At 35.5% G+C, this 13,118-nt stretch overlaps 1 protein-coding gene across 1 annotated transcript; it reads right to left on the bottom strand.

The window, feature by feature from the left end:
* Positions 1 to 2,555: 2,555 nt before the first annotated feature.
* Positions 2,556 to 6,260, bottom strand: LOC128554500 (sodium-dependent glucose transporter 1-like). The gene is made up of 3 exons (XM_053535776.1): positions 5,700 to 6,260; positions 5,145 to 5,436; positions 2,556 to 4,724 (listed from the first exon to the last, which is right to left on the bottom strand). Exons 1-3 carry the CDS (start codon positions 5,784 to 5,786, stop codon positions 3,484 to 3,486), a joined length of 1,620 nt encoding a protein of 539 aa, XP_053391751.1. The 5' UTR covers positions 5,787 to 6,260; the 3' UTR covers positions 2,556 to 3,483.
* Positions 6,261 to 13,118: the final 6,858 nt, after the last annotated feature.

The raw sequence follows: 13,118 nt of genomic DNA, 5'->3' as shown, positions 1-13,118 counted from the left end.
CAATATAACTCGAATGCAAAATTATTACTCTTGAAATTGTGATCGAGTCCACCAAACTGTGAAATGATATGAACAATTATTGGTAATTTTATGTTTGTAATAATGAGAGATAAAAAAATCGCTTAAAAACCTTCAGGATGTGCTTTTGATAGTGTTTTTTTATTTCCGGGTCCTGGATACGGATATTTAAAACATGTTTACCGTTTCCAAGAACATCAGGAATGGTAAATAAAAAATGTACCGGATTCGTCAAGTCATCACATATGAAAACAATGCATAAATTGTCGTGAAATATTTTTTATGCAAGAATCCCAGGCAGGCTTCTGCAGACGTTAATACACAAAAAAATCGTGTATTATCCCTACATAAATTTTCAGGTAGTTTGCGTGAACATCCGTGGCGTTATCTGATCACGTCAACGTCCTTTCATTTTGAATCATTCATTCGTTTACGCCTAAAACCATGAAACGCGCATATGTATAAAGCTGTGTCAATGTAGGGATAATACACGTTTTTTTTTTGTGTGTATTAACGTCTGCAGAAGCCCGCGGGATTGTTTGTGACCGAGACCGAAGGTCGAGGTCACAAACATATCCCAAGCGCTTCAGCATACGTTAATACACAAAACAAACGTGTATTGTCGCTATTCTTGCATAAAAAAACAGTACAAGACGAGTTAATGTATTGTTTTCATATGTGATGACTTGACGATTCCGGTACATTTTTTATTTACCATTCTTGTTGTTCTTGTAAACGGTAAACATGTTTAAAATATCCGTATCCAGGGCCCAGAAGTAAACAACACTATCAAATGCACATCCTGAAGGTTTTTAAGCGATTTTTTTTATCTCTTTTTATTACAAACACAAAAAATTACCAATAATTGTTCAGATCATTTCACAATTTGGTGGACTCGATCACATTTTCAAGATGATAACTTTACATTCGAGTTATATTGAGTACGGACACGCAGTTGGAGTACGGATGAGTACCAACGCAGTGTCAAGTTTCCAAGCTGTTTATATAAATTCTTCGAGAAATTAGATAAAAACATACCGACTGATACTTACCAATATCATAAATATGATTCCTAAAAACAAAGAATCGCACAGTAAACATGCGATTCTTTAACATTCACGGTTGTCTACAAAATCTGAATTGACGCCGAGTTCTAAAAGGGGAGTAAAAAGGGAAGAAACGAGTACGAACATTGTTGGGGGCAGCGCATTTGGCGTTAGTTACTGATACAGTAAAACATTCTATGATTTAGATTGCATCTTTAATGCTTCAAAAAGAGGTTTTTATGAAAGAAACAAGACGCAGATACCAGATGTCAGTCTGCGCAGAAATACATATACATCCCTGGGAAAGCATTTCAAAAATAAAAATTGGGTATTAATAGCACGTGAATTACTTTGTTTGCACACGATTTTTTTTCCCGTTAATACATGGGCGGATCCAGTGAAAAAAGTAGTTTTTTTATGCAAGAATAGCGCGTAAAGCGGAAAACTACTCAGTAAAAAGACATTTACTCTTCAGTTCAAACATTCTCTATAACCAAAGGCAGCAGTTTTACCCTTACCCTGCTTAATTTCTTAAATAAACTTGTCCATCTTTCAGTTTGGACAGTATCATTAACTGTTAAAAGGGTTGCTTACCAAAACGATACCGACTGAATGGCGATCAGTGCAGATCATGATCAGACTACATGGATGTCCAGGTTGATCATGATCTACACTGGTCGCAAAGGCAGAATCTTTTTCATTCCATCTAGGTCACTTAGAAAGATTTCTTTTTAGGTAAGGTTTCAAAATATATAATACACGTCTAGATAAATCACTTTTTGGTCTGATTTGATTTCAAACAGACATCATTTTTAACCTTTAGCCTGTTTGCTTGTAGCAAGTGATTCTGACTTTGCGACCAGTGAGACCAAGATCAGCCTGCACATCCGTGCAGGCTAATCATGTCTGCACTATTTGCTATCAGTCAGTAAATCTTCAGTGAACACCCCTATGAATAATAAATGGTACTGCCCAAATTGAAAGATGAACCAGTCCATTTTAGAAATTTAGCAGAATAAGGATTATGTAATCATTATACGAGTTATTTCTTGATCAAGAATTTTACCATAAAGTTATATTTTAAATGTCGGTCTACAATTAGTCGTACTCTCTTGTCATGTTCTGTTATTCCTGTAAATTACCACGATTCATATGACAGACAAAGCATCCAGGTATTCCAGCATTTCTGAGATGGTAGTATGGAATTGTTATTAATTAGGTAATTTCATACTGGCTTTGTTAGTTTGCCGAAGTCTGTGGTGTAATCAAATACTTGTCTGGTTAAATTTTATAGGAATGACCGTAACTTGATTCAGAAATGAACACCCGTTTACTAAATCTATCGGCCTGGACAATATTATTCATCGACAATCCTTTATAAATCCGAATAATTCTAAAACCCTTTTCCGACAAACACTACTCTGATACACACTTTCGTCTTCTTCTAAAATCTTAAGGTTAGTCTAAAGAAATTACAAAGAAATCGACTAATTTCACCCATGAATATATTTATACAGTTTTGAAGTCACTGTGCTAATAAATTTCTGTCTATAGTGATAATGGACAAAACAACACCCAGGTCACAAACATATCCCAAGGGCTTCTGCAGACGTTAATACACAAAACAAACGTGTATTGTCGCTATTCTTGCATAAAAATATATTTCACGACGATTTATGTATTGTTTTCATATGTGATGACTTGACGAGTGCGGTATATTTTTTATTTACCATTCCTGTTGTTCTTGGAAACGGTAAACATGTTTAAAATATCCGTATCCAGGGCCCGGAAATAAAAACACTATCAAAAGCACATCCTGAAGGTTTTTAAGCGATTTTTTATCTCTCATTATTACAAACATAAAATTACCAATAATTGTTCATATCATTTCACAATTTGGTGGACTCGATCACAGTTTCAAGAATAATAACTTTACATTCGAGTTATATTGAGTACGGACACGCAGTTGGAGTAACGTAGTGACAAGTTTCCAAGCTGTTTATATAAATTTTTCGAGAAATTTGATAAAAACATACTGACTGATACTTACCAAAATCATAAATATGATACCTAAAAACAAAGAATCGCACAGGGAAACACGCGATTCTTTAACATTCACGGTTGTCTACACAATCTGAATTGACGCAGAGTTCTAAAATGGGAGTAAACAAGGGAAGAAACGAGTACGAACAATGTTGGGGCAGTGAAAAAAAGTAGTTTTTATGCAAGAATGGGCAAAACAACACCCAAGAGGTTAGTCGGTACTATTTCTATACTCGGAACACCGAGCGAGTACTCGGTTAACCAGTTAACCGTTGCCATCCCAAATACCTATATATAAAATGCACATTTGGTAACATTACATTGAAATCATGCGTAAATCCGTTGTTGTTTTTCTGTTGTTTATAGCATGTAAACATCACAGTCTTTCACTCACAGGAAAGTTCTCATTTTCCTTTTGCTTTGTTGTAAATGTTTCATATGAATTATAACTGGAATAGTTGTCCACTGCAATCTTTTCGTAACCATTGTCCAATGTAGAACCATTCAATTTATGATCGTTTTCCGCTGTATCTGTCGACCATACTTCTTTTATTTCTACTTCTTTGTTGTCCAATGTGTTGTTCTTGTCAAATCTGCTTCCATGTTGGGCACCTACTACATCCATTAAAACAGCAAGAACAAAAACAGCGATTCCGTATCCAAGCAGAGTGTATAGGAACATTTTCGGACCGTAGCTGTCATACAAAAACCCTATTAACTTCATGTAAATTAAACCCCCAATGGAGCCACCAAGTAAAAATACTGTTATGGCAATACCAGTGACTTCTATATGGAAATTAGCCCAACCTATTCCAGATGGGAAAAGTGGCGCAATGAAAACAGCTAAAATAGGCATTATTACCCATAAAGCTAATGGTCCAGAAGTTCCCAAAAAGACTAATGCTATAGATGAGGCAAGGCAGCCACCTGTCTCAATCAAGATCAATATTCTGATTGGAATCCATTTTGCCGCGACGAAGGCACCAACCCTGCCACAGGAAAATGCAATCCAGAACACAGTGTTGATATACGAGCCATCATCACTCGAAAAGTGGTGGTAGTCAATAGAAAACGCGCGTATGAATTTGCCCCCGACCCTTTCTCCTCCAACGGCTTGCATGAAAAACAGAAACACAAGAACAAAAATTTCTACCCCGTACAAAAACCGACCGGCTGCACACGTGGCTGGATTGAACATTTCTTTGAACGTCAAAGTTCTAGTGTCTGATTTGTCATTCCCTGTTCCGTTTTCCATGCTTTTCCTTATAATTTGTCGTTCCTTTTTGCCGAAAAAGTGGTAAGTGTAAAACACTAATGAAACTACGACTGCTATTAAACCTGCAATACCATATGCGTATTCAATTCTAGAAGTGTCCGCCAAATACCTTTTCTCTGTTGTTGTGGTTGGTCCCGGTGTCGTCGTAAAGTTTACCTCGCACTGAGAATCACACGATACATTTCCGAAGGTATCGTTCTTGTCGTCTGGAGCAGGTTTGGCAAGGAAAGGGTTTGCGATTAATGGTATGATGAAAGATCCAATGCCGAATCCGCCATGCAGGATGTGTAATGGCGACGCTGAATTCTCTTTCCACATGTTAATGATAAGTTTCTGGCCAGCTGTAAATGTAAAGATCACAATCAGCTGAGTATAAGAATTGCAATATATCCGCAAGGAGTATGTAGTTCAAAGCCGATAAATTGAAAAAAAAAATCTGTTAGTATTGTACAAACTTCGAATGAAAAGGCGTTTAATGTAAACTGTATCTAAACCTTACCTTTTCTAACCCATACTGAAATTCTGACTTGGTACAGCTGCAGTATACGACTTTAGTCAGTATCTTATTAAAACAATATATATACGGATGGATTGAACGCATACGACTTTAGTTTCAATTAGGCTACAAAGATTTTACAAAACTTGAACTAAAGAGAAGGGGTCAGAATATGTTTTGTTGACATTGACCCAGGTGTTCAATGTTGTTTTTTTTTTCACCTTTTAAGGATATATAGACTTCAAATAGATATGAGATGACTTACCGATATTTATAACACCTTCAAACGTTCCGGCACAAAGGCTAACGAAGAATATTAGCTCTGTCATTGGTACCCAGGGAACGGAAGCTGCAGAAACCGCCATTAAATCCAAGCAGATTGCTACCATAAGGTCACAGTAGAGGCCAAGCCTATCCACAAGCACACCTCCAAGCGCCGACCCTATAAAAAACCCAGCACTGCGTCCAGATATGGCGCTAGAAATCGATTCATAATCCGTTTTTATCCGAATCTTCAGGTCGATTAATGTCGGGCCAGTGATTTCCAAACACATACCCTAAAATGAATGTGTATTGATGAGAAAAGTACAAAATTAAAATGCCATAGCAACGCTTTCTGTTATCAGAGTGAACGAAACTTGGCATATGTGAAGTTTATATATGTTTTGCAGACATGGGCTTACATTATTCTGGAAAAAACAAACCCCGCAAAGAATTAATTCACGAACATGGATGTAAGACATCAGTGACCAAATGAAAGTATGATAAATGTATGTTTATATTTTCAAGCAAGATTTTTACGAACTTGTTTTATACTCACAATGCATGACCAGACAACCACGAGAAGGATGGTTTTTATCACTTTCTGCAGTGTCGTCTGCTCCTTCGGCCGCTCTGTAGTATCCATTTTTACAATTCTTTAACCTGTTAAGAACTTGGAAACTAATTCAATTAAACATTTGCATTATTTCAGTCAGTCGCTCACTTCACTATAACGTATGCAGATAAAAACAAATGTATACTTTTAAAATGCCTGACAACCGGGGCTGATTAATAGGCCAAAATAGTTGGTTTTCGTAAACCATTCGTAGCTTTTTCTGTGATGTAAAAAAGATTTATTTTACAAATTTACTTGACAAAATGTTATAATTTAAATTTTCGTAATTACTGACTAAGGAAGTAATAAAGATCTACCATAAAATCTGAATGTGCGCATGTAAGACTGAAAGTGAGAATATAAACTATCTGTGTTTGCAGACAGTTACATAAACCTGTCTCCGATTCGATGCTAAATGGTTAAATGATGCCGAAATAATGAATAAATTACCCAAGAAACGTTACAAAACTTTGTTGCGTCAAAAAATAGCGTTGTACACGTCATGACGTTACGTGTCAATAACCGCGCAAAATTAATAGCTTTTATCTCGAAAGTACGTGATTTTGAGCATTGCTAACTAACTTTGTCACTATTTGCCGAAGTATTTTTTCACGAGTCTTCCGTTTTGATTACTGGTCATATTTATTTTTTTGCAATTTTAATGTATCTGTATTAAAATGGAATGTGAAACGTACTGGTCACTGCTTTTATTTGGAAAATAGGTGGATGCAATTAAGGCTAATCATTTTCAATCAGAAATTGGGCAGTTTTGATTTAAAATTACTATTTTTTTCGTTTTCACTGGTAGTTTGGTATTTCAGAATTGTCCACTTTCATCCCTAACCAACCAAACCATTAATTCTTGCCGGCCTAAAATATAGTCAGAATGATCTAACTACCGGAAAAGTTCTGTATGTGAGAGTTCACATTACATTTGTTAACTTTGTTTCATGTTGAATCCACGACCGACTACTTACAGACTTAAAGGCATAGCCGTGATCCAAGACAAACCTGCAAGGGTCCTTTGTTTTTCTTTTTAAAAATCATGATACATCTAAAATTGTAATGATTAAGAACTTCAATGATTTGAATCTATATTTCAATAGTTTTTTTATAAAATAATAATAATAATAATAAATAAATAAATAAAACAAAAAACAAAAACATTGTCCGCTTTCTGGGGATTTGTCCTATTCTTGACAATATTGAATAACGCTTTTAGAGATAATTTCGTTTTTAGGACTTTTAAAAATTGTAACTGACCGTTTCATAGAATATCGTCGTGTGACGTATTCATGGAAAACATCCAGTACAGAAGACATTTAAAATTAAATGTCACGACTTGGTGCTGCTGTTTAATTCATTTATTCAATAATAGACATTAACTGAAATGTACATGTGTAATAATGAAAGTAGTAATATTATCCAATACATTTGGACAGTAGCTTTATCTATTTCTAAATTAAAAGCCTTATAGAACTTTAAAGGGGGAAAGCGGTTCTTTAAGTATACATTCAGCATTTAGAAAAATGCATTTTTTTAAAAATGAAAAAAAACTTGTTGCACTCTGTTTGAATCAAACAATAATAATTGATAATAACTACGGGTGCAAATAACATTTGGTATCAAAGATGCTTCGTTTGTATACAATTTTGGTATGAGCAGGAACTCCGATTCAGATAAAGTTACAGAATTCAGCTGATCCAATTTTTCAGTTCTGCCTTGACTGTGATTAACAGGTTTGATCAATGTTTTAAACTATTTTCACGCAATGAATATCAGTGTTATCATTATTACTTCACGTCTGCATTATAAAAAAAATAGAAATAAGTGCATTGCCGTAAATTTTAAAGACAATTTCAAATGCGAAATTGTTTATGTCCTACTTGATTGCAACAACCATTACTTAGGTACTTGGATACCAATCGTTGAAATCGCTCTCATTCCAGCAATATCAGGGATAAAGTAAATATTATTGTTGATTTAGAGATCACATACACACGTTTCAAAAGGGCAGAAGGCTTATATATAGGTAAAACCGTGATAAGAGTTAGGTAATACATTGACAACCTCCTAGTTAGCAGCTTACTTCATGTGAAAGCGATGTGAAAATTAGTTTACATAGGCATAGGAAAAAGAGATCAATATAATTGCACCTTTACTAATCCTACCAGGTGTTCTGTATTACAAAAGTGCTTCTATTGTGACATTTCGATGCAAGCAAAACTGTATTATCTGCACTATAAAATACTTACTGGTATTTCATTTTATTATCGGCTTGTTAAAAGTTATTTTTTACCATAAGTAAGTTGACAAAATCATAGGAACCAGTGGTTCAGGGTTAAATCAAACACGTATTAATAAATCCTAAACGATTTTGTTGTGCAAAAATGTATATTATTGTGTTTTAAACCGTTTTCGTTTTCTACTCTATTGTGTAATTGCAAGGGAAGTAAACTAATAAATATCTCTGCTTTAAAGTACTAGCCCAAGGCAAGAGCTGACATTCTTTGCGGATCACAACTTTGAATTAAATATTAAAATTTCTGTTATTGATATTAGCAAAACTATCATACACTGCACATTTGTGAAATCATTTTTGTTAATTTCAAGGACTTGGAAATCAATTTCTAGACTTTATTTAATGTATTTCTATCAATGAAAATGTTAGGGTCTATCTCTAGTTTACACGGTAGTCTGTTCTAATTGCATTTCTGACCGACAAAAGAAAAACACAATGATCATGGTTATATAACAAGTGAAATGTTACCTGCATGGTGATCCAGCTTTTTTTAATCGGATTTCTCGACAACAGTAATTAAAATACTTTTCCTTTCCGTTTGGACACAGTAACTGTTGTCGATATGACAAAATGAAACTTGGTTTCTTTATATATTTAAATATTTTTCTAAAGATTGGTATTAGTACCCCAGTAAATACCAAATCTGAAGCTTTTGGGGCATATGATTTGATGGTGTTTAAATACTCGTAGTTCAGACTACAGTATCAAATGTTCCAAGTACATCTCTAAGAGCAAATGGACATAGATCTTGTCAAGCAGTCTCACTGAAACTTGCACAGCCGCAGTTCCATATAGCAGTTAACATTTCTACAATGTTTGATTGAAATCCTTCGAAACGTGTCTGAAATACGACTCGGAACATACAGAAAATTGAATAAAATACCATTTATGCCGTATTATATTACATATACAGCCACCCAGGGCCATAGATCTTGCAAGCATTTCTGTCTTTTTTTAATCCTTCTAACTGCATCTATAGAGATATGACAGTAGTATGGGGGTCAGTCGTCAGGTATTCGTTCTCAAACAAATTCTTTCCTTGATACACCTAAATCAAGCCCTTACTACTTATGACTAAAGACGAAAAAAAACACTATAAAAGTACAAAGGGTTATAAATGTTACAAATCTTGTCTTCCTGAAGTGATCCGACTGAAACTTGTAGGGCCGCATTTCCCTGTAGATGTTAACATTTCTGCATTGTTTTATTGGAATCTTTCAAATCATGCTTCAAGATATCCTTTCGACGGCCAGCAGATTTCTATATAAAATTGCCAGGCATATGTATGTGCTAATGAGGAGTCACTTTTCAGCACTTTCGAACGAATTAATAATACCTTGGCGCTTTAGCACGACATGTCAGCTTTTTAATGAAAAGATATTTGCACTCGGAGTAAACTCAGATCCGACAGGGGTCCGTAACGGAGCAAGGGTATATGGAGATTATTAGAACTTCGTCCAATAGTTCAAAAGGTCCTTTTTGATGTTGTCTAAGTGTCAGTATACGCCTCAGATGTCAGATATTTTCGTATTTGAGAGCTAAAGACCTAGACATTTCAGAAATATTTTCAAAATGAATTTCATGTAATAAGTGTTGATTCTTCGGAAGCGTGAAAGGGCCATTGTACGCTATACGTTTTATTACGTTACGGCCGCGGAAAAGATATTACTCCGGACTGGCAGTAAATCGAAATAAAACACTATGATTTTATATGTAATATGAATACATACACGAGAAGCCATAAATCTCGTTTTACTCATACAATCTGATTGAAACTAGCAGGATGGCATTTCCCTAAAGCAAGTCATCAGTTCTACCATGTTTTATTTAAATATTCCAAACCCTGTCCGAGATATTTTGCCTTAAAATCCGATTTGACGTAAATAAAAAAAGCTAATTACGTGTGTATATTTGCCTGTAAGTTTAAGGTTTTTGAGGCATTCTACAGCCAACTTCCCATTCCCAGTCCCCCAAACTAGCACCAACGAGTATTCAACAAGTTTTCACAAGTCTAGTTCGCAGATTTCAGTTGTTTTATTTTCGGTTTAAACATCATGTCGCTATTCATCTAGAAAAATTCTTAAGCGTAAGTAAAGAAAAAAAAATAGGTAAATGTATTTGAAATTTATTTTAATTAACATGGTCGTGAGGGCAGACATCAATTGTCCTTCACATTTGATAAGATATGAATCAAATTAAGACAAGTGTCCTAATTTTAACAGCAGGTTTTATCGTTTTGTGTGTAAAATTCATTAGTGCTTCTCGAAAGTTCCTCAGGTTAATTATTTATTTATGATGTCCCGTCAGTATGATACTATGACGTTGAAAAAAAAACAATAACGAAACTAGAGATGCTTTTGAGAAAAGCGCATGTCTCCCACAACTGCCCCTATGAAAAATGTTAGTTTCTCTAGATGTTTTAGATGGTCTGGATGAGTGGATCCAATCAGTAATTCAAGGGCCATAAATCAAAAGTGCCTGGGCGGATTTGGCTAGTTATCGAACTTGGGTAAGGTCTTATGGCCAAACACATTTTGTTCAAGTATGGTGAAGATCGGATGAGAAATGTTCGATTTAGAGAGCAGACAAGAGTAAACAGACGAATTTTTCCGGTAATTCAAGGGCCGTAACTCTAAAATGCCTGGACCGATTTGGCTAGTTATCGAACTTGGCCGATGTCTCATGGTCAAACACATTTTGTTCAAGTTTGGTGAAGATCGGATGAGAAATGTTCGACTTAGAGTGCGGACAAGAGTAAAAAGGCCGATTTTTCGGTAATTCAAGGGCCGTAACTCCAAAATGCCTTGACCGATTTGGCTAGTTATCGAACTTGGCTGAGATCTCATGGTCAAACACATTTTGTTCAAGTTTGGTGAAGATCGGATGAGAAATGTTTGATTAAGAGTGCGGACATGAGTAAAAAGGCCAATTTTTCGATAACTCAAGGGCCGTAACTCTAAAATGCCTGGACCGATTTGGCTAGTTATCGAACTTGGCTGAGGTCTTATGGTCAAACACATTTTGTTCAAGTTTGGTGAAGATTGGATGAGAAATATTCGAATTAGAGTGCGGACAAGAGTAAGAAGACCGATTTTTGGTAATTCAAGGGACATAACTCCAAGACGCCTGGACCGATTTGGCTAGTTATCGAACTTGGCCGAGGTCTTATGGTCAAACACATTTTGTTCAAGTTTGGTGAAAATCAGATGAGAAATGGTCGACTTAGAGTGCGGACAAGCTTTGTGACAGACACACCCACACACAGACTGGAGTAAATTAATATGTCTCCCACACCACTGTGTGGTGGGAGACATAATTACGATGGTGAAAAGTTGAAACGACGAAACCACGATGTAAAAAAAGTTGAAACAACTACAACGATGGTGAAAAGTTGAAAGTACGATGATGAAAGTATTATCTAATTTCGACTTTTCACCGCCAAAGTTTCGGTATTTCAACCTTTCAACATCATACATTAGTTTCGTGTTTTCATCATGATAGTGGTTTCGAAATTTACAGTACCCTCCTTGACTAACAAGGATGCACATACTAGCGACGCGCTGCATGTTGTAAAGGTCTCTTAGATATATGAAGTAGCTATAAAGGAACAGGCTACTTGTTTGTTTAGTTAAGGTACCATTAAAGCAAAACTTCTCTTCCTGTGTATATAAAAAGCATGTATCTTGTTTGTTAACTTTTCCTGTGCATATATTGTCTGTTCAGTTTTCCTGTACGGGTTTTATTAAAGGACATTTCCTGTATTATATAAAGTAGCATTAACAGAACAGACCACTCTAGTTTTCCTGTATATATAAAGTAGCATTAACAGAACAGACCACTCTAGTTTTCCTGTATAATATAAAGTAGTATTAACAGAACAGACCACTCTAGTTTTCCTGTATAATATAATTTTGGTTCAGACTCCTGTATATAAAGTATCATCAAAGTTTATTTTTTGTGTATATAAAGTATCATCAGAGGAACATGCCTCTTGTTTGTTCAGTTATCTTGTGTTGTAAAGTATTATTAAGGCACAGACCTCATATAATCATTCAGTTTTCCAGCATATATAAAGTAGTGTCAAAGGGACTTGTCTATTGCAGGTTCAGTAGAATTAAAGGGACAACTGTTTAATCAGTTTTCCCGTGTTGGTGGTAGGCATCCAAATTTTTTTCAACATTTTGAAATTTACAAACTTTAAGGGACTTAATTTAACAGTCAAAAACTGAAAAGAAAAGGTGGTTTAACGAGTTCTGTGCAGTACTTATTTTTAGAAAATAATAATAATTCAAAATTATAATGCAAAGACATCAATAAATCAAGTCTATGCTGAAACATTCTGATTATTTTACAATAAGCATAAACTAAAATATTTTGACAAGTTAACCTCATGACTTCATTAACCTCAAACGGCAGATAGATAGATAGACTTGCTATATCTAATATACAAGCTTATCACTTCAGCATCACAGTTTACAACTCCTTTTAATTCATTCTATATATCCATATACTGTTAACATCATGGGGCTTACCAAATTTTTAGAGGTTTTCTGTTCTTAGGTTTAAGATTCACAAACACTATTTAGGCCATATGGCGACTTTTCTAGTTTCTGATGGTAGAGGAAAACCCAGAGATACTCCTCTAGGCATTGTTTCAGACAGAACCACAAACCTTCCATTAGCCAGCTTCTTCACACTAAGACTTCTACACCCAAAGCAAGGTTTTGAAACAGTAAGGGTCAAGTGATTCGATGTAAGTGGCCTAAACCACTCTGTGACAGAGGGCATAATATCAGAAGACTTTGATTGACAATTTGAGCCGCACCATGAGAAAACCAACATAGTGGCTTTGCAACCAGCATGTATCCAGACCAGCCTGCTCATCCATGAAGACTGGTCAGGATCCATACTGTTCGCTTTCAAAGTCTATTGCAATTAGAGAAACCGTTAGTTAAAAGCATGGATCCTGACCAGACAGCGAGGATGCGCAGGCTGGTCTGGATCCATGCTGGTCGAAAAGCCAATATGTTGGTTTTCTCATGGCGCAGCTCATTTTATTC

The sequence above is a fragment of the Mercenaria mercenaria genome, chromosome 2 (genome assembly GCF_021730395.1).
Source record: "Mercenaria mercenaria strain notata chromosome 2, MADL_Memer_1, whole genome shotgun sequence".
Classification (NCBI taxonomy): Eukaryota; Metazoa; Mollusca; class Bivalvia; order Venerida; family Veneridae; genus Mercenaria; species Mercenaria mercenaria.
Note: the sequence above shows the minus strand (reverse complement) of the source record. Positions and strands in the feature narration are given on the sequence as shown.

What these genes read in the sequence shown, in the direction of transcription:
- LOC128554500 (XM_053535776.1), bottom strand. Translation starts at nt 5,786, where the DNA reads ATGGATACTACAGAGCGGCCGAAGGAGCAGACGACACTGCAGAAAGTG. An exon ending in TGGTTGTCTGGTCATGCATT is followed by an intron (nt 5,437 to 5,699) that starts GTGAGTATAAAA and finishes CATTCATTTTAG; the next exon opens with GGTATGTGTTTGGAAATCAC. An exon ending in TGAAGGTGTTATAAATATCG is followed by an intron (nt 4,725 to 5,144) that starts GTAAGTCATCTC and finishes TTACATTTACAG; the next exon opens with CTGGCCAGAAACTTATCATT.